The sequence below is a fragment of the Falco peregrinus genome, chromosome 1 (genome assembly GCF_023634155.1).
Source record: "Falco peregrinus isolate bFalPer1 chromosome 1, bFalPer1.pri, whole genome shotgun sequence".
Taxonomy (NCBI): domain Eukaryota; kingdom Metazoa; phylum Chordata; class Aves; order Falconiformes; family Falconidae; genus Falco; species Falco peregrinus.
This window is the reverse complement of record NC_073721.1, coordinates 59574102-59593476: the sequence shown is the minus strand read 5'-3', so window position 1 is coordinate 59593476 and position 19375 is coordinate 59574102. Positions and strand designations below refer to the sequence as shown.

General features: G+C 60.3%; 2 protein-coding genes across 11 annotated transcripts in view; one reads left to right on the top strand and one right to left on the bottom strand.

Moving 5' to 3' along the window:
* The first annotated feature begins 809 nt into the window (after positions 1 to 809).
* Positions 810 to 10114, top strand: CHST1 (carbohydrate sulfotransferase 1). Of its 5 annotated transcripts, none has more exons than XM_013298331.3 (3): positions 1304 to 2537; positions 6497 to 6685; positions 8188 to 10114. In XM_013298331.3, exon 3 carries the CDS (start codon positions 8232 to 8234, stop codon positions 9489 to 9491), a length of 1260 nt encoding a protein of 419 aa, XP_013153785.2. In that variant the 5' UTR covers positions 1304 to 2537; positions 6497 to 6685; positions 8188 to 8231; the 3' UTR covers positions 9492 to 10114. The 5 variants fall into 5 exon arrangements, 4 of the variants coding, with proteins under 4 accessions (XP_055654995.1, XP_013153785.2, XP_027640928.2 ...); XM_027785127.2 differs by having other exon boundaries at positions 6393 to 6685; XM_055799020.1 differs by lacking the exons at positions 1304 to 2537; positions 6497 to 6685 and adding an exon at positions 810 to 1024.
* A 2444-nt stretch (positions 10115 to 12558) lies between these two features.
* Positions 12559 to 19375, bottom strand: part of LOC129784053 (transmembrane protein 263-like) — a 204934-nt gene continuing 198117 nt past the window's right edge. For all 6 annotated transcript variants that reach the window (XM_055799058.1, XM_055799068.1, XM_055799065.1 and 3 more), the window contains 2 exons: positions 16856 to 17414; positions 12559 to 16562 (listed from right to left, as the gene is read on the bottom strand). In XM_055799058.1, the coding sequence (XP_055655033.1) occupies positions 17128 to 17414 (287 nt within the window). In that variant the 3' untranslated portion in view covers positions 12559 to 16562; positions 16856 to 17127. The remainder of the gene's footprint in view (positions 16563 to 16855; positions 17415 to 19375) is intronic.

The window sequence follows — 19375 nt, the reverse complement described above, 5'->3', positions numbered from 1 at the left end:
TGGACTCACGAGCTGCCATTTCAGTGAACGTGCAGTTGAAGTGCTAAAAATGCAGCTGAGCTGGCAAATGCTGGACAAAAACCATTCAAAGTTGCCAAAAGTAAATGTCTGGCCCGTTTGGAGGGGTCAGACAGAAGCAGAAGCTGGGAGGAATGTGACCATCCCACTGCAGCCACCTCAACGGTCCCTGTGGCCCCGTGTTCCCATTGCTCTGCCCACCCTGCCTTCCCAGCCCGATTCCCGCACCGCCAGGGTGGGTCTGGGCCCCGGCCGTGGCAGCGCAGGGGGGTCCCTGGGGCAGCGGAACCAGTCCCCACCATAACAGCATCATTATTATTATTATTATTATCATTATCGTTATAATTATCATTATTAATGAGCAAAGACCACCGGAAAAATGAGTGACTGCGCACTGACACCCCTACCAAGCCCGGTGGGGGCCCGGCTGGGGGGGCTGCTTGCACCCCAGCCCGGGGCGTGGGGTGGGTGGGATGCACCCACAGCCCCGCACCCAGCCCCGCCCTGCGGGGGTGGCGATACCCGCTCCCCAGCCGCCCCCCCGTGCCCCAGGACACGTCTCCCGTGGGGACCCCCACGGCGGGGGGCTGGGGGGGGCAGAGGCGGGGAGCCCGGCGGGGCGGGGGCAGCGCGGGGCGGAGGCGCTGCCTGGGCGCTGCCGGGCGGTCCGGCGTGGGGAGGAGGGAGGGAGGGAGGGAGAGGAGAGCGGGGCCGCCCCCTCCCCTGCCCGCCCTCCCGGCTGCCGGCGCGGCGCGGAGGGGCGTGGAGAGGCGGCCCCGCGCTGCCCGCGCGGGCAGGGCAGGCAGGGCAGGCAGGGCGGGCAGCGCGGGCAGGGCAGGCAGGGCTGTGCGCGGCCGCCGGCAGCGATGAGCCCCCGCGGCGAGGCCCGCTGAGCCGCACCGCCAGCAGCTCCCCCCCAGCCGGGCTCGGCGCCCCCCCCCCCCCCAGGAGCCGCGGAGGGGCCCGCCGGGGATGCGGGGGGGACCCCGCCGCCGCGCTCCGCCAGGTAAGGGGCTCGGGGGCGGGGGGGGTGGGGGTCTCCCTTAACCCTTTCCGCGCCACCAACTTTCCAGGGCGGCGGGACATCACCCGCAGCGGCGGGACGAGGCTTTGCCCGGCTGGTCCCCAGCGCGGCACCCCCGTGTCCCCGCGGGACCCCCGTGTCCCGGGCTGCCAGCGCCCGCGGCTGCCCCCGGGGCTCGACTGCAGGCCTGGCCCCCCGAGCCGGGGAGGGGCGAGCTGCGGGGGAGGGGGGGGGCGAACTGCGGGGCAACTTGGGCTGTTGTTGGGCGAGGAGCTGCCGCCTGGAAGAAGCGGGTCCCCGGCGGAGGGGATGCGGTGCGGCGCGGGCAGATGCCCTAGAGATCGCTGCCAGCCCCAGAAGGGCTCCGATAAAGGTGCCAGCCCCTGAAGGGCTCCGATTAAGGTCCCAGCCTCAGAAGGGCTCCGATAAAGGTCCCAGCCCCTGAAGGGCTCCGATAAAGGTCCCAGCCCCTGAAGGGCTCCGATAAAGGTCCCAGCCCCTGAAGGGCTCCGATAAAGGTCCCAGCCCCTGAAGGGCTCCGATAAAGGTCCCAGCCCCTGAAGGGCTCCGATAACGCTGCTGTGAGGAGGCAGGCTGGCGAGTGGGGCTAGGGCACCCCTGGCACAAGCAGCCCTCCAGCAAAGCCACACGCCTCAAGGTTGGGGCTCTTGCCGCAGCCCTTGGCCGGCAAAGGGAGTGTTGGGAGGTGGTGAATGAGCGCCTTCATCCCAACAGAGCCTTCCAGCTCCTGCCAGGGGAGCGCTCCAGGAGGGAGCGAGCCAGTGCGCAAACAGGCTGCTGGGTGGCTCAGGGGAAGGGGGAGAGCACAAAAAAATATTGTACCAGGTTTAGCCGGGTGTTTGCATCCTTGGGAGGAGGCAGATGCAGTTCAGCAGATGAGGGATAAACAGGCACAGGTGGATGTTGCGATAAGCAAACTCTGGGACTGGCTGGGGTTGGCATTACTTGATAGCAATTAATTAACTCAAAATGTGTATGCTGACTGCCAGTAGGAAAAAAACGCAGATCCCCATAGAAAACTCTGTGATAATTTAAGCGCTGGTCAAAGCGGGCGGTAATCTGGTGGCAAAGGCTCTCTTGGTCCCTCTGAAATGGAGAGGGGATGGGCAAAGAGAGGGGAGCAGGGAGCATGCCAGGAGTGGCTTTGAGCACTGGAGTCCTGTGTCTTGTTAGAAAAGTGCCCCGGGAGGCGATGCACATGCGAGCGGAGCAGGTCTGGGGGCACAAGGCACCTCCACTCGGTGGCATATGGGGCGGTGCTCGCCCAGGGAAGGCGGCGGGTCCCCGGCGAGTCCCTGGCTGGCTTGAAGCTGTGACCGCAGGGAAGCTCTAGTGCTGCACGGCTGGAGAGGAGGCAAGGCTGAAGGCTCGCTCCCACCCCATCAGGATCTCACGCTGGGGGGCCTTACTGGGGGAGAGGTGTGAGGATGGAGACCAGCCCTGCTCCTGCATCTGTTGCGGTACCCAAAATCAGGTAGTGCCTGCGGTGCGGGGAAAGGGGGGCTGCTCCGCGCTGCTTTACTCAGCATCTCCCTTTCCCCTGGGGAGCGGGGGTGCAGCCTGCCTGCACCCAGGATGGGTGGGCCACAGGCTGTGTGTGCCTGGCTTTGCAGAGCCACAGCATGACTAAGCCACTGCAACTGAGTGGGATGCTCATGGTTAAACACCATCAGCAGCCCGTTTTCCCATCACGCTGTTTTAAGAGATGAACTCTTTGCTCCGCGGGAGGACACGGGGAAGCAGCAGGGCCCGTGCCAGCAGGTCCCTGGCCGAGAGTTGTTTTGCAGCCCTGCGGCAAGCTGGGGGGAGTGGGGGACGCGGGAGCCCGGCTGGCTGGGCAGCGAGGCACGGCAGGGCGCTGGCTGCAGTTCCTCCCTCCCTGACCAGCCCTCCAGCAACTGCTCTGCCTTGGACAAGGCACCCAGGGGTGCTGCTTGCCGGGCAGGGGATGGGGGTGCATGGGTGTGCAGCCGCTGGAATTGATGCTGGGAACTCTGTGGGCGACTACGCACGTGTGGGTCTCCCTCCTGGCAGGGATGAAGGGCTGCCTGCGATGGGGCGCGTTTTGGGCGAGCATGCTGCAGCCATGCCTTCTTGTGTCAGGAGAGGGGTTTTGCCTCACAACTCCCCGCGTGGGCTTCACGTGGCGTGGGCTGTGCCCCTGTGCCCCTCCGTGCCGGCACTGGCGCGGCAGGCAGCTCTGCCTGCTCCCCGTGCCCAGCCACCTGTTCTGCTGGCACCGAGACCCTCGGCACCTCTCGGATGTTCGCTGCTCGCAGTTGTGTTTTCCAGCTGGTCCCAAAGTCCTGAGTCACTCTGCCGTTTCCATGGAAACAGCCTGGCTGGCGGGAGTGGGCTCTGGGGGGGAGAGGGTGCTGGCTCGGGGGGGAGAGGGTGCCGGCACCAGGGAAGGGCTCGAGGGGCACAGGCGCTGCTCCAGCACATCGCCCTGCTGCCGCTGCTTGTGCCAGGGCTGGAGCCGGCACCTGCGTTGCACGGACCCTTGCACCTTCTTCCACTCCTTTTCCCTTCCTCCCTGTCCTGGGGAAGTGCAGAGGGATTTCCCTGGCAGCGGCAAGGGAGCCCAGGATGAGCCCAGCCGGGCCGAGGGTACAACTTCTGGGGAGCTGTCGAGGGAGAGGGACAGGCTGGAGGCAGTGAGAGGAGCAGGGTGTTTCGAGTGCCCTGTGAGAGCCTTGGAAACAGCACTGTCAGTGTCGGTTACTGTGAGCTCTCCTGCCTAAAGCTGCCGGCACCCCCCAGTTGCCCAAACACGGCCGCCTCTGGGAAGGGAACCTGCGAGGAAGACTTGCGGTGAGAGGCAGGGCAGCCTGCGGATGCCGTGGGCCCCCCCTGCCCCGAGTAGGAGGGTGCCACAGTGCTCCCTACACGCTGCTCAGGTGTAACACCCGCCTGCTTGTGGAGGGAAGATGTGCGAGTGGCACTGAGCCCTGCAGCCGCCCTGCTGAGTCCCGCCTGCCTGGCAGCACCTGAGTTCAGCTGCCAGCGCAGCCTCCGGCACGGCAGCTCAACAAGCAGGTCATTCCCCTCCGACCTGGGAAGACCATCCCCGAAATGGGAGCCCACCACTCGGCATCTCCTCCTGGGCCTCCGCTGTGCTGTGGCTGGCGGCCGCGCTCCCTGCTCCCTGTGCTGGTGACTCACAGATGCCATTTGGCTTAATTCATCTCCTCCGATCTCCCAGCGCTCCTGGGCTGTCTTGCTGGCTTCTTGCCTGCTCAACCTCCCTGGAGCGCTGCTGAGAGGCAGGGGAAGTGGCGGAGGAAGAGGAAGAAGGCAGGTGATTATGGACCCACCGCTGTTTGTGGGGTGGGGGAGGCTGCACTGCCTTCGCCCACCCTCTCCCTTCCTCTGGGCTCAAGGCTGCAGGAAGCAGGGTGGGGGAGAGCAAAGGCTCAGCATCCCTCGGGGACAGCCTGGTCCCAGTGCAGCTGCAGGCAGCCGACAGGGATGCAGGCAAGGCAGTGCAGCGCAGTCTGGCGTGCTGTGACCGGAGGGGTTTAGGGTCAGGGATGGGGCAGCAGTGACCCCAGCCCAGTGCAAAAAGAGCCCACGTGCCTTCTCGCAGGCCCCTCGCAGCACCAGCAGTGCTGGGGGGCTGGAAAGTACACGTGACTTGCCCCTACCCCAAGTGTCCATCTCCGAGCCCCAGCTGTCTGGAGCAACCTGCCCGACCCGGCTCCCGCCTTGGGGCTGCATCTGCTCATTGTCTTCGGTGGAGCCGAGCTGGAGGCAGAGCAGAGGGACATTCCAGCCGGCAGCACTTCATAGCAGAGAGGCATCTGTGAGGGCAGCATTTCGGGTAACTCCCATGGTCGCAGCATCCCACAGGCTAGGGCTGAGGAGGCAAAACAGCGCATGCCTCACGCAGGACTCGGACACAGCCCCACACGGCATAGCCCTCGCTCCGGGTGCTGCTCTGGTATCCTGAAGAGGAATGGGCCAATTTAAGAACAAGGTCCCTCAGGGCAGGGATGGGAGAGCAAGTGGCAAACCTGCTGCGCCTGTGTGCGGGAGACACCCTCCTGCAGTGCACTGGCTGCAGCTGCTGCTCCACCAGCCTGCTCTGAGCCCTGCGGAGCCATGTGCGGCTCCTCCTTGTCAGGTGTTTCACACCAGCCTGGACGGATGAGCAAGGTGGAGCGTGAATAGAAGTCATCCCAAGCCATGCTGGCAGCTCCCAGGTGCCAGGCACTTGTGCTGCCCCAGAGCACTCAGCTGCCAGGCACCGCTGCCTCCCAAGCCAGGGGCTGGGCTGAGTGGGAACCGCAGCCTCTTGGGGACAGGCAGTGATGGGAGGAGGTGGGAGAGTGGCCAGGGGCTGAGAGGAGGCTCCAGCTGGCTTTAAAGGCCACAGATGAGACATCAGGGAGGGAAGACTTCTCCCAGAACCTGCCTCTCCCTGGCACTGCCAACGTGAAGGGTGATGAGGGGCATCCGAGGCTGAAGCTGGGCTGTATCCTCACGCCTGCTCTGCCACGGAGGTGCCTTGAAATGCCCCGGTTCCTCCCCTCCGCAGCTCGGTGCATTGCAAAGGGGAGTGGGTCCAGGTGGGGGGAGAACCTGAAAAGCTCGCGGCCAGTGATCCAGCAGGAATTGGGACCAAGGAGGCATGTGGGCTCTGGCTGCCATTTGCAGGGGAGCTGGCAGTGGGTTTCTGCTGCATCCCAGGACAATCCGAGTTGCATCTGCTCCAGCATCCATCAGCAGCGCAGCCAGGGGTAGAAGCTGAGGCTGTGTGAAGGATGCAGTGTGGCTGGCCATCACTAGAGAGCAGGAAAGTGCTCCCACTGCAGCTCCCACCTAGGCAGCATACAGGAGCCCCCTGGGCCAGGAGATGCCAGCAGGGACCCTCCTGTCCTGCCCTGACTTAGCAGATCCAGAAAAAACACTTTCTCCGAGGGATAGAGATAGTGGATGCTGGGGCCAGGTCTCCCCTCTACAGGGTGGGTAACCCCAAACCAGTAGCAGCAATAGCCAAGCACCTGGACCGAGGACTTTGGTCCCCCGGCTACGTGCCACATCCCTGGCAGGCAGCAGCCCAGGAGAAAGCATCCCTCACTCAAAGCATCGTTATGAGTCTAAAGCACGGCTCTCAGCGTGCAGACACGGTGATGGCTGGCAGAGGGGTCACCTGCAAGCAGCTGTGCCGGAGCCCCTGTGCTGGGGCCCAGCTCTAAGCCACTGCTCGCAGCGAGAGGTCTCAGCTCCTGCAGCCTCCTGCCTGTACTGAGCAGCTGGGGCAACTGGTAAATAATAAAAATAATAATTAAAAGAGAAAGGAAGGAGGATTTTGACTCGCCTGCAGGTCTGAACAGCCCTCCTGGCATTGCTCGCTGGGCATCTTTGGGGATAGGGGCACGTTGAGGAGGTGGGGACGACACGTCATGCCAGCTGCCGTGGTCTCTGCAGGGGACGCACACCAGAAGCATTGCACCATCCCGAGCCCGTCGGAGATTTCAGCGTGTTCTGGGCTTGAACGGGCCTCGTGTGCTGAAATCTGCTGCTGGCCCATTGGCCTCTCTTGGAGACCTCAGCTGAGCAGCGGCTCTGACAGCCCCAGATGCTGTGGCCCGTGTGCTGGGGCTGAGCAGGGACCAGGTGCGCACCATCAGCTCGGGGCCGGCTCCATGCTCTCCTGGGAGACGTGCGGAGAGCGTGAGAGGGGTGGGGAAGAGGGAGCAATGGGGGTGATGATGCTGTTGGAGGGAAGGGGTCCGCTCAGCGGGAAGCAGACATACTTGGGTTTGTCCCCTCTTTGCAGGTGGCTGCAGAGTAACACACTGTGGGGAGGGGAACAACATGGAAGGAGGGCGGGCGAGGGGGAGTGTGTGCAGGGGAGCTTCAAAGCCATTGCTAATACCGGGGTGTCTCTGCTGCACAGGGGTTTTAGCTTCTTTAGGGTTTCTGAGATGAGACTGCTGTCTCCTGCCCCCCAGCCCCACTGGCCTTGGGGAGTGATAGCGTGTGGATGCGAAGCCCTGTGCTTTGGAGAGCAGCAGGGCAGTCTGTGAATGTAATCCGGTTAGTGAACGGGGCGAGATGTTGGAGCACCACCACCGTCACATCCCCTTCCCACAATGCCACAGCTCCCCAGGCATGGCAGGGATGCCCTCACCTAGCCGTCCTGGAGCATCCCAGTTCAGCTCCCCCACCCCTTGCTCCACCTCGGGCAGCAGCAAGGCAGGGGTCAGCGCCACTAAAGCTGACCTGTGCCACTACAGCCCTGCCCTTCCCTGCACCCATCCCTGGTGCCGAGGCCACCCACGCTGCGCTGTTGCCAACAGAGGATGGAACGATGCCATTTCTCTTGCTTCCTCCTTTGTGGCATTGCTTTACCCTGCTCTGGCGCTCAGGACAGGAGGGGAGGCTGAATCCCAGAGCCGAGTAGGACCTGGCCAGAACAATGAGCTCAGTGCTGGGGGCACATCGGGCTGGCAGCAAGGACACAACTCTGGCTGCTGCTTGTCCCCAGAGGCTGACGGGCTGAGCCAGCCTGGCTGGTGAACCTCTAAGCAGAGAGGTTTGCAGCTCTAGGAGAGCCATCGCCCCGCTCCCAAGCAGGAGGCCGTTGGCCTGGATGGCCCATGCCTTGTCCTGCCAGCTGGACAGAAAGGATGGAGACGAGCCTCCCCAGGCAGCGCTCAGCACCAGCCCCTGCCCTTTCCCTGCTGTGGCTCCTGCACTGGGTGTCAAAGGCACTGGTTGATGGGGTGACAAGTGACTCACGAGGCACTTGGGGAGGAGGGTTGGCAGCAGCTGGGTGGAGGCACATAGACAGTGCAGCCACCAAGCTCGAACATCCCCCTGCCTGGGCTGCAGGGCACGGGGTGAGCTGTGGGGCACAGATTTGTGTATGTTCCCAGCCTGGGAGGAAGCAGACCCTCGGGCGGAAGGCCTGGATGGAGGCATGTCTCCAGGCTTGCCAGCCTCTGCCTGCTCTTCCTTTCCAAAACAGGGCTCTGCAGTGCCTGGCGGGTCCACGGGGGTTGTGGCTGACATACGGGCATCAGGAGGGCATCTGGTGGTACCCCCAGCAGCAGGATGCTTGCGTCCTCCTTAGCAGTCCTTGCTCAACCCGTGACTTCTCTGTTGGGTTGCAGACACTGAGACGACCTGTGAAAAAGCTCCATGAAGGTGACCAGCCATGCAATGTTCCTGGAAGGCTGTCCTCCTACTAGCCGTGGCATCCATTGCGATCCAGTACACGGCGATCCGGACCTTTACTGCCAAGTCCTTCCACAGCTGCCCCAACCCCAACCCCGTGAACTGCAGCCTGAGCCAGGACACCGACGTGGCCGACAGGCTGTGTGACGAGAGCCCCACTTTCTCATATAACCTCTCCAGGAAGACGCATGTCCTCATCCTCGCCACCACCCGCAGCGGCTCCTCGTTTGTCGGGCAGCTGTTTAACCAGCACTTCGATGTCTTCTATTTATTTGAGCCCCTCTACCATGTCCAGTACACTCTGATCCCAAAGCTGACCCAGAGCAAGAGTACGACGGACCGGCGGGTCATGCTGGGGGCCAGCCGAGACCTGCTGAGGAGCCTGTACGACTGCGACCTCTACTTCTTGGAGAACTACATCAAACCCCAGCCCGTCAACCACACCACCGACCGCCTCTTCCGCAGGGGAGCCAGCAAGGCCCTGTGCTCGCCGCCCGTCTGCGAGTCCCTGGGAGCCGTCGATCTCCACCTGGAGGAAGGAGACTGCGTGAAGAAGTGCGGGACCTTGAACCTGACACTGGCCACCGAGTCCTGCAGAGAGCACGGGCACGTGGCCATCAAAACCGTGCGGGTGCCCGAGGTCAACGACCTCCGGGCCCTGGTGGAGGACCCGCGGCTGAACTTGAAGGTCATCCAGCTGGTGAGGGACCCCCGGGGGATCCTGGCGTCTCGGAGCGAGACCTTCCGGGACACTTACCGGCTGTGGAGGATCTGGGATGGCACTGGAAGGAAGCCGTACAACCTGGATGTGACCCAGCTCACCACGGTGTGCGAGGACTTCTGGAACTCGGTGTCCACCGGCCTCAACCGGCCGCCGTGGCTCAAGGGCAAGTACATGCTGGTGCGGTACGAAGACCTGGCCAGGAATCCCATGAAAAAGACCGAGGAAATCTACGATTTCCTGGGCATCCCCATGGACAGCAACGTCGAGCGCTGGATACAGAACAACACCCGAGGAGACAGGTCCTCCTCCAAACACAAGTACGGGACAGTGCGCAACTCGGCGGCGACGGCGGAGAAGTGGCGGTTCCGGCTCTCCTATGAGATCGTGGCGTTCACCCAGCACGCCTGCCAGCAGGTGCTGGCACAGCTTGGCTACAAAACCGCTGGCTCCGAGGAGGAGCTGAAGAACCTCTCCATCAGCCTGGTCGAGGAGAGAGACTTCCTGCCCTTCTCCTAAGGCAGCCCTGGGGTGGCCGGTTTTGATACGGACTGTTTCTAACTGTTGCCTTATTTTATTTTCTTTTGTTTTGTTTCTTCCCCCCTCTTTCTCTCTTTCTCTCTCTTGTCTTTTTCTCTCCAAAATTTGCACTAAACCTCGAGTGGGAATCTCAACAGCGGAGTCCAGGGGAGCGATGGCTGCCCCTTCAATACGTTTTGGACGCAAGAGGAGTCGGGTCTCTCCCAGCAAGAGCTAGAACTGTGGATGGGTTAACAATGTTTACAAATCACACAAAATGTATAAAGCAACCTTCAAGCTTTCCAAACCGAAGGGTACCTGAGGTACTGTACTTTTGCACTGTTTACTTTTACAATGTAAGAGGTAAATATAAATATAATTTATGAATGGTGTCATCCCCTCCAGAGTAACTCCCCTTGCCCCCTAATGAGCAGGTTAGACTGAAAGCTGAACGTGGAACAACCTCCTCGTTTTCAATCTTGGTGCGACACGTCCGTCTGTTTTAAGTCCTGTTGTTGGGCTGGGCGGCTGGGCAGCTGCTTGTACATGGTTGTTTGGTAACACCTGTGATATTTGTGCCAAAACCCCACAAAAGAAGAAAAAAAAGAAAAAAAAAAGAAAAAGGGGAAAAAAAAGTGACTGGGTGGTTTGGTAAAAGCTTTATTTCTGTGTTTTCTGTAAATAAAAGTGCAATAAAACTGACCTGGGGGTGAACTTCAAGTGCAAGACCTCAGTGACTGAACTGGAGTGGATGCACCAGCAGGCAGAGAGCCACGTCTGGTGGTGCGCCCGGGCTGGGAGCAGGGTGGGGGGCAGCCACCTCCCTGGGCACGTGTACGTCTGCATCTGAAGCATGTCACAACGCGAGCAGTTATGCTCAGAGTGAGAACCTGTGGTTGTTCAGAGCTTGCTGGCCTGCTGGGGGGGCACAGGGCTTAAGAGAATCATTTTGGTTGGAAAAGAACTTGGTCAGATCGTCGGGTCCGACCGGTGACCCAGCAGTGCCTGAGCACCCACCCCGCAGCGCTGACGGCACCAGCACCGTAAGCGTGGCCCCGCTGCGCTGCCCCTCATTGTCCCCCTGACCCCCTGCCGCCTCTGTGGCTGTTGATGCCAGCACTGGGCGTGCCCTGCCCTGGGGGACCAGAGAGAAGTGCTCGAGGGAGGTCAGGTCATCAAACTGCCAGAATGAAAATGAGCAAACAAGATGACGGTCCTGGCAATGCCCAAGATTTTCTCCACGAGCTGCTGGCTGCAGGGCCCTGGCTGGGTGAGGAGGCTGGGGCACGCAGGGCAGGAGCGATGCTGCACAGCAGCACAGCACTGCTGGCCCCACACAAGATGCTGCTGGTCCATTCAACCCCTGCCTGCTGGAACCACCTCCGACCCGGCAGTGTCCGGGCAGCCCAGGAGGCACGTCCCGCAGACCACGAGCGGCTGCAGATGGGAAGTCACCAAGGCCAGTCCCGGGGGGACAGAGGACAGCAACGCCCCAGCACCTTCCCAGCTCTGCTGCTCCTGCAGCCAGGCAGGACAGGCACCCAGCAGGAGATGTGACCGTGGCTGGTCACATCTACCTACAGCTGCACGCTGCCAGCACTGGGCCCGCTCCTGGCATGGCGGGTGTTTGAGACACCCCCAGACCACCTACCTGGGCAGGTCTCCGCTCTGCTGCTGCTCACCAGCTTCCAGCCCGAGCTCTTACTTGGGAGAGGGTGAGACTGGGTGCTGCAGTCGCACGCAGGGAGCCACCACCCGCTGCCCGGTTAAGGCAGGGGGAAGCTGTAACTGATGCTCCAACAGCCTTTTCCCTCTTCAAAGACCTCTGCAGGGGTGGCTTGTTACCAGTGATTTGCAGCCTGGTTTAATGTGGCAAACCTGCTGCAGCTGGGCTGCAGAAGAGGTGAGCAGGGTGAGGTAGGTGCTGGCCTCCCCCCAGGGGTCACAGCTGGAGCACCTGTAACCCACCTGGCTGCTGCAAGGGGACACGGCTGGCTCCAGCCCCGTGAGGCGAGCAGGAATGGGGTGACAGCGTGTGTGCTGCGGGACGGGCACTTCCCCGTCTGCCTGCCCACGGTGGGCATGAGGGCAGCTCCTGGGAGGGACCCCCCACCCCAGACGCCTTCACCAGCACCAATTCGGCTCCTGGCAGCGGCTCGGTGCCTCCCAAGCCACGCGGCCCCGGCTGTGTCTGCGAGGATGGAGGAGCGGGGCAGGGGCAGAGGTGGGCGCAGCCAGTGCCACCAGCGTGCTGCACGTCGCTTTTACCGAGCAGCTGGCAGCAAACTGTCAACCAAATAAATGGCTTGATAGCCCCGTTATTGGCTACTAAATTAATCCTTTTGTCAGCAGTTAACAAACGCTGAGCAGTTGGCTCCTGGCTTTGACCCAGTTCTGGGGCACGATCCCTGCGGGGGTGCGGGCTGTGCGTTCCCCACAGCCTGGGGCGGCTCTGCCCTGGGCAAGCGCCCGTGGGGCAGGGGAGGCGGCTGGGGGTGGCCAGCTGTGCCCCCCAGCACCCACACTGCCCGCCAGCCAAATGCAGAGGGCCCAGTTGCCCTGCAGCTCCGGGGAGCGATGGCACAGCACCTTCCCCTGCAGAAAGGGCAGGCTGCTGGGGCCGACGGGGATTTTCCTCACCTCCTCAGCTGGGAAAAGCGGCTATGCCAACCTGCATGAAGGAATGGCGTCTGTAGAGGCAAAATTTCCCATCTTCAGCTGCCGAGATCCCACTTTCAGGGCTAGGCCAGCTGTCCCTGCCCCAAAAGTCCTCTCATGCACTGGTCTTTCTTTAAATCAACAAAAGAAATTGAGCTGAGAAGTCTTATCCAAACTGTTCCTACCATTCCAATCAGGAAATGCGCCCGCAGCAAAATGGCTTTTGAATCGCGGTTGAAAGCCATGGCCTAGTTTAAGCAGGGATGGGGGTTCAGCCTTGCCTGGTGCCTCGTGTAGAGCCCTTAGGGGAGACATCCAATTTCCCAAGGAATCTCTAACATCTTCCTTCAGTTGCGCTTCCTCTCCTCGTTCCCTCCCACTGGAAACAAGAGCCAGCATAACCAAGGGGTTTATCCTCAAATTTTACTGTAATTAAAATACAGAGATGCAGAATATTCCCAGAAACACACTGCAAAACAAACCAAGCAAACAAATTCAGTAGGAAACCAATTACAGACAACGGAATGATAAAGAACAAAAGTGTTCTCCGGAGCCCAGCAGCGCGCACGGGACACGTGGCCGCAGCGCGTCCTGGGGCTGCCCAAGGGCACCTGGAGAAGCAGGGTCGGGCCCCAGCAGCCTGCAGCTCTCTCCAGCCACCTCCACGCTCCCACTCAACCCTGCCGTTTTCACAAGGACGATTTTGCAATGGAGATGCAGAAATGACCCACCCGCAGGGACAAGAGCCAAGGAGGGAACCCAGAGGAAAAGAAGTGGGTTAAGGTTTTCCACACGCACCAAAACACGAAGGGGGTGGAAGACATGCACTTCTCTCCCAGCCAGAAGAGCTGTGGGGGGAGTCATCCTCTCTCCCCCTCCCCCAGCCAGTACGAGTGTGGATGCTTAACGAATGTGGATGCTTAACGAAGGTCTCAGCAGGAGCTTTGGAGAGCTCTACCCAGGGGCAAGACAGAAAGCTAAGGAAGGATAAGAAAGAAAGAGGATAGCGAGAAGAGCAAAGGGAGAAGGGAGGAGCGGATGCGCCTGTGGGCTCTCCCCTCAGCTGGGACATGTTCCCTGGGCACGGGGAACGTCCAGCTGTGGTGGGGCAGGGGCTGCGCGTAGGGCCGTGTCCCACATCCACCATGGGAACATGCCCCCCCCCCCCACGGGGAGATGATGACAACAGGCTGGGGGAGATCTGGGAACAGGGGTGGTGAGGAGGGAGCTGAGCCAGTGCCCGGATCATCCATTGGGCATGTTGATCAATGGGAACCCCTGGCAATCGTCACTACTCTGGAAGCAGGGTGCCAGCCAGCGTGGACCACCACCACACCCCGAACCCCACATACACCCACATCCTTTGCTGCACTCTTCCCTAGGACAAACTCCCGTGTTCATCCTCCGATCCACAGTCTGTCCCAAGAAACAAATTCCCTCCACTCCGCCTTTTCTTGCTTCCCCGCTCCTTGCCTCCTCCTGTCATCAGTCCCTCCGCATCTTCTGTCACCTGAAAACTGCTGACGTTCCTTATACTAACTCCCTTCAGTCCTTCCCCCCACCTCGAGTGCTGCCCCTCCCCAGTTTTGTACCAAGCCCCACCCCCCACCCCCCCATTAGCAATGGGATCTACGCACAATGTAATTCATGCCCTTCTTACCACGAAGAGGCGGTGGGCGAAGGAAAGATGGGGCATCCGTCAGGAGCCAGCAGCTTCCCCGGCGCATCCAGATTCCGCAACCCAAGCTGTCAGGAGGCATCTTTGCTCTTAGACTGGGAACACCGACCCTGCCTTCCTTCTGCCCTGGCACCAAGAGTGCACAGAAAAGCAGCCGGGGGCTGGGTCACCTGGCTGAACCGAGCAAGCCTAGCACGCTAACAGACATACCTTCCAGCGGCCTCCGAGTCCTGCATAGTTACGTATTCCTGCATGCCTGCTAAGCGGTGTGAAGCCCTGGTTTTGGAATAGATTTAATATTCTACCTCTGCCTGCTAATTTGATCTCTGTTGCTGTTTATGGTCCACATAACAGCAATTTAGGCTGGGAGATTGCCTCACACCCCGTCTCCCCTTCTCCAGGCCACCCTGCAAGGAAACGGCCGATCCAGGCAAATGGAAAGCTTTACTCCATTTGCCGCAAGGACACACAGAAGAGCAGAAACAAGAAGATGGGGACCCCTCAGGACCCCTGTGGCCATCCCTAGAGCACGTCTGCCCTATTTCCTATGCCTGCTCTGCACACACAGTGCCTGCAGACAACAGCGTGGAAAGGATGCAAGAGCCAGCGTGGGATACTGGTCAGCCAAAAGTGTGACGAGCTTCCCATCACCTGCCCAGGGGTGGCCGGTGAAGTCAAGCCCCTTAGACACCACCGTCTCCTGTATGAGGCCTGGGAGGGGCGGTCAGGAAGAAGACCGCCTTCCATCCCAGTGGGTAAGAGATTCTCTTTCTACGAGGGCTGATGACAGCACGGCAAGTTGCGCACAAGCAGCTTTTAGCTTTGGGGTTAGGGCTTGCTCCAGGACCAGTCTGTGACCTGGAATAAGAAATGAGATATGCTCAGGGAGAGCAGCGAGCAGAGATCCATGCAGCACAAACCGTCCTCCTGCTTCGCAGGGCATTTGAGACAAAGGAAGAACAGACAAGACTTCTGGCCTTGCCAGCTGCCACGAGCATCCCAGCACAGAGCAGGCACACATCAAGGCCTGATCTTTCTGTGAAGCCGCTGCCTTCAGAGACAAACCCAACAAGTCTGGGTCAACTTGGCCTCCACCAGAACAAAAGAGACAAAGTGAGGAAATGCACACACCCCCCGGAATGCCGTTTCCTCTTCAGAAACACAAGATGTCAGTTAAACCATTGTCGTGCTATCAGGAGTAACGCGCTGTGGGGATCAGCAACTCCTCAGCACTGCGAACGGCAGAGACTACCAGGCGAAGGTAACGGGGGCAGACGGGCACCAGCGTGACTAGCACAGGGACACAGCCACTCACGTCAGGCCCAAAATGTGGATTTAATAAAGGGCAGAATGAAAATGGCTTCACAAGCCCAAGAATGCTCAGCAAAGATGGTGGCGGGGGGCGGGGGGCTGTACTTAAATATTCCCTGACGTCTGAGTCCGAAGCACAAGAGAGCGGCCAGGACGCGCCGCGACCTCCAGCAGGAAATGAAGATCAGGCGAGTTGGCTTCAATGTCCAAAAGACAGGGCCGAAAGTAAACAAACCGCAAAGACGGGAGAAAGGGGATTTTTCACATTCCTTTGGCTTCAATAAACTGTGCACTGGCCAACAGGGGGGAAAACATCCTCTAAAACATGATTTTTATTTTAACCGGGACCCTATATAAAAACTATATGCTGGAAGTGCCAAAGATGACTATGCAAACTCCTCCGCGGCAGTGGCACGGTGCCGTCTCCCTGGCTGAAGACACGCCTGTGGACTGATACACGTTAACACAGGTGCATATTTATAAAATACAGCGCAAGCACTGCTTCACTTGCCTATGCATCCAACACCTAACAACCTAGGCTAATCACCTGCCAAAGCCAGGAGCAGCAGAGTTAACAGTGGAGCCTGCGGCTTTCCTCATCCCCAAAGTTACAGGGCATCTTGGAGGGAGAGTGCGTGCGCGCGTGTGTGTGTGTGTGCACGTATGTGTGGGATGCCACGTGGCCCCTCGAGTATGACGGGCCAGGCTGAGGATGGCTGTGACTCCCAGATGGGTGCAGGTGTCTGGGTTTCTGCGGCACTACAAGTGTGGGTGGGCTGTTTAGTGCAACATGGTCATTTAGAGGAGCTGGGCTGGAGCCCCAGGAGCAGCGAGTGGAGGAGGAGGAGTTGCTGGTGCCCCGTGCAGGCTGGTTGCCACTGGAGCACGCTCAGCCCCTCGGGGAAGCGCTCTCCACCGCGGCACAGCCCACTCACACCCAGGCCACCGCTCCCAGGGTGCTGAGTCACAGGGAGAGCAATGCTCTCAGCCTCCCCTCCCTCCCTCCCTGCAGCAGAGCTTGGGTGGCGTTTGGGAACACGCTTGCTCATGGTTACTAGGGATGTCTGTGGTGTGAGAGTGTGGCCTGGAGTCAAAATGCCCCTCTTGCAGATAGGGATGCTGCGAGGACTTCAAGGGTCAAACCCAAAGTTTGTCTCTCCGGAGCATCGCTACCTGTGCTGCAATATCACAGAGGGGCCTGGCAGATGCCACTGTCAGCTCCTTCCCCAGATGGGAACACACAGCAGCTCGCATCCTCCTGCCTCTCACCAAGAGAATCTGTGCAGAAGTCGATGGCCCAGGACATATCATGCTCCTGTGTGGCATCATCCCTGGAGCTGCTCCGCTGAGCTTGAAGGTTCCTTCTCTGAAGGGTGCAATTCAGGCAGGGAGTAAGTAGTTGGAAGCAGCTTGTGGGATGGGCCCTGCAAAGAAAAGGTAAGAGGTGCGGGGCAGGAGGGAAGCTTCCCCCTCTTCATGGTCTCTCTCCCTTGTGCCAATGGGGACTTTCTTCTACGGTCCCCCGCCAGGCAGAACCCCCAAACACGCCTCCCAGGGCCAAGGGAAGGGGTGTTTCAGAGGCTGTCTCCCCAGCTGAAGCGGAATTTGACTCCACAGCCCACACTTGAAGCCAGGCATAGTTCTCCCCTCTCCCCTGTTACTCCCCCCACCTCCAGGCAGATGGAGCCTGACACCCCCTCCAGCCCTCTGTGCTTACAAGAGCAAGAAGGGAGGAAGGAAACGGCAAGACAGAGACAACGGCGCCTTTAAAGCCCTCGGAGTAAAGATGGTTCCCAGTAGGTGATGGGAGTGAAAGGCATTGACAGCGGCTCTGTAAGCTGAGCCAGGCAGGCGGTGCTGAGCAGGCTGCAGCCGGAGTCTGCTCAGGTGCTTGACCCTCCCTGAAGCAGCTGGTTCCAACTCAAAGAGGTGCTGTGTAGGGGGAGAGTACGGGCGGGTTGATCTCTCGGAAGGGAGCTGCGACGGGGCTTAGTCAGCCTTGTCCTTCTTCTTTGCGGTGAAAGGGACTTTGCTGGCGACTGCACTGCCCACGGCTCCAACGCCGCCGGTCACTGCCGAGACGCTGCCCTTCACCAGTCCAACGCCAGCAGCGGGGACGCTGGTCACGGCTGTTTTGGTGAGCTCCAGGCTCTTGCTGCCCACCCAGGCAACTCCTCCCAGCGTGGCCCCCACGGCTCCCCGGGTGATACTGAAAAGGCCACCCGTCACTCTCCAGATCACCCCTGCCTGCTGCTGCGGATGGTCCTTGCTGGCATCTGCAGGGAGAGAGGGAAAGGGAAAGTCAGAAACATCCACGCCGAAGCCCTTCTCCCTGGGACACTCTTCCAGCCCAGCAGGGCAGCCCACCCCGCGCACAGTGCCTTGCAGCCCCAGCCCTCTCGGTGCCTGAAGGAGGAACCAAGGCGACCCCAGGGCTACAGCACGGCAGGAGGGGACCTCGGCAGGGCAGGGAGTGGGAGCAGAACTGCCTGCGTGATGGAGAAGGGAGGAAGGCGGCTCAGTTGCAGCCCCGGACTTGCAAGCCTCGCTGCTGCAGTGCAAAGCAAACCCCAGTAACAAGAGGTGTCACTCCCCTCGCCTACGTGCTGGCTAACGCCAGTAAATCACAAAGGCTAACGGTAGTGCAGGAGGCACGAGCCGCAGACAGCAGCAGCTGGCGTTCGCCTGGCCGGCCAGTCCTCGGAAGCATCTTCTGGGAGCCAGGTCTGCGCTCATGTCAGGCGTGGGACCCAGGCACGGCGCAGACCTGTCTGCGAGAACTGTAATTGAGCTAGCACAGATAGCAAGCGGCAGTAAAGATACAGTGACACAAACGTCACCTTGGGTTGTACAAGCCCTCCGGAGATCTCAGCTACGTATTTAATAGTGTTAAGACACTGCTAAAGTTGCTACGCTATGTCGCTGCTGTTTTACCTGTGCCAACTGGATCAAGGCCAGCACGATATACCCACCCAAGCTGCCATCACACCTGCCCACAACACTGCAGACATAACGTTCACAGCTCGCCACTTCTTGGGAAAGGGTTGTCTCTGAACTGCTACTCACGGGATTCAAACCTGACGGCTCCCTTCCTGGCCTCCACACAATCCTCTCCCCTCGCATCAGCTAACAATGCTGTGTGCAGGCACCGAAGGAGGAGCTGCTCTTTTCGTGGGGCGAGATTATTTGGATACTCTTTAACTTCTGATTCACTGCCAGTTCTGTACATGAGATGAGTTGATAATAACTGCAAAAATACAATAAAGCAATCCTGGCACGAAAAAAAAGCAAGCGCCAGCTGGGAATACAGGATCCCTGGAGCAGCAGCAGCCCTTCTAAGCCATGACCTGCTCAGAAGAGAGGCTGCACAGTGCTGATGCAGCAGGAGGGCTTTAGCCCCCTGCTAAACGTGCACCCCATTCCCTGAGGAGCAGGGAAGTGACAGGGATGGAAATGGCTTGCTGACAGCCTGCATACAAACCCGGGGCAGTCGTGCCCAGAGCCCAGGACAGAGGCCGTGCCAGCACAGAGCAGAGTGCTGCAGAGGCTCTGCCGGCGCCCCGGGGAAGGAGCCAGCCTGCACCGCACAGCCCTGTGCGCACCCGTCCCCCCGGCGTGGGGACAAGCCTGGCACCTGTCCCCCGGGCCATGGCATCCCAGCTCAGCCTGGGCTGCACCAACGGATGCACTGCTAACCTAAGCAGTGGGCAAGCTCAGCCCAGAAGGGCAGGTAGCTGAGAGCTGCTGGCCTGACGCGCTTTGTCTCTGAAGATGCCAGCCCTTCCACCGCCTTCTTGACTCCCCCCACTCCCCTTCTCCAAAGCTCCCCGAGAAGAAAGCCCCTTGTATATGCAGCCCAGCAGCAGATTCTTTCCTTGTTAATACCACTCCAGGCAGCAGAAAAGTCTACCTGAAAGCCCCGCCTTGATGGCCTCCACGCAGCTTGCTGCCAGGGCTGATGCAGGCAGCGGATTCCCTTCGCCAGGAAGCAGAGCCCGGGATGCGCCGCGAGGCTGGCCCAGCTGCTCATCGAGTGGTGGGGCCTTCACACGCTGCACGCCCCGCTTGATGGAGATGTCAGACCTAGTCAGTCTAAGCAAACATCTTCCTCTTGCTGTTACTAACTTGTCTCACCCCGTGCCTTCACCGCATCTGCTATTCGGCGTACTTCTGCCAAGCTATCCCGTGAATCCTTTGGAGCAGAGACTATCTTCCCGTGGTCCGCACGTCACGCAAC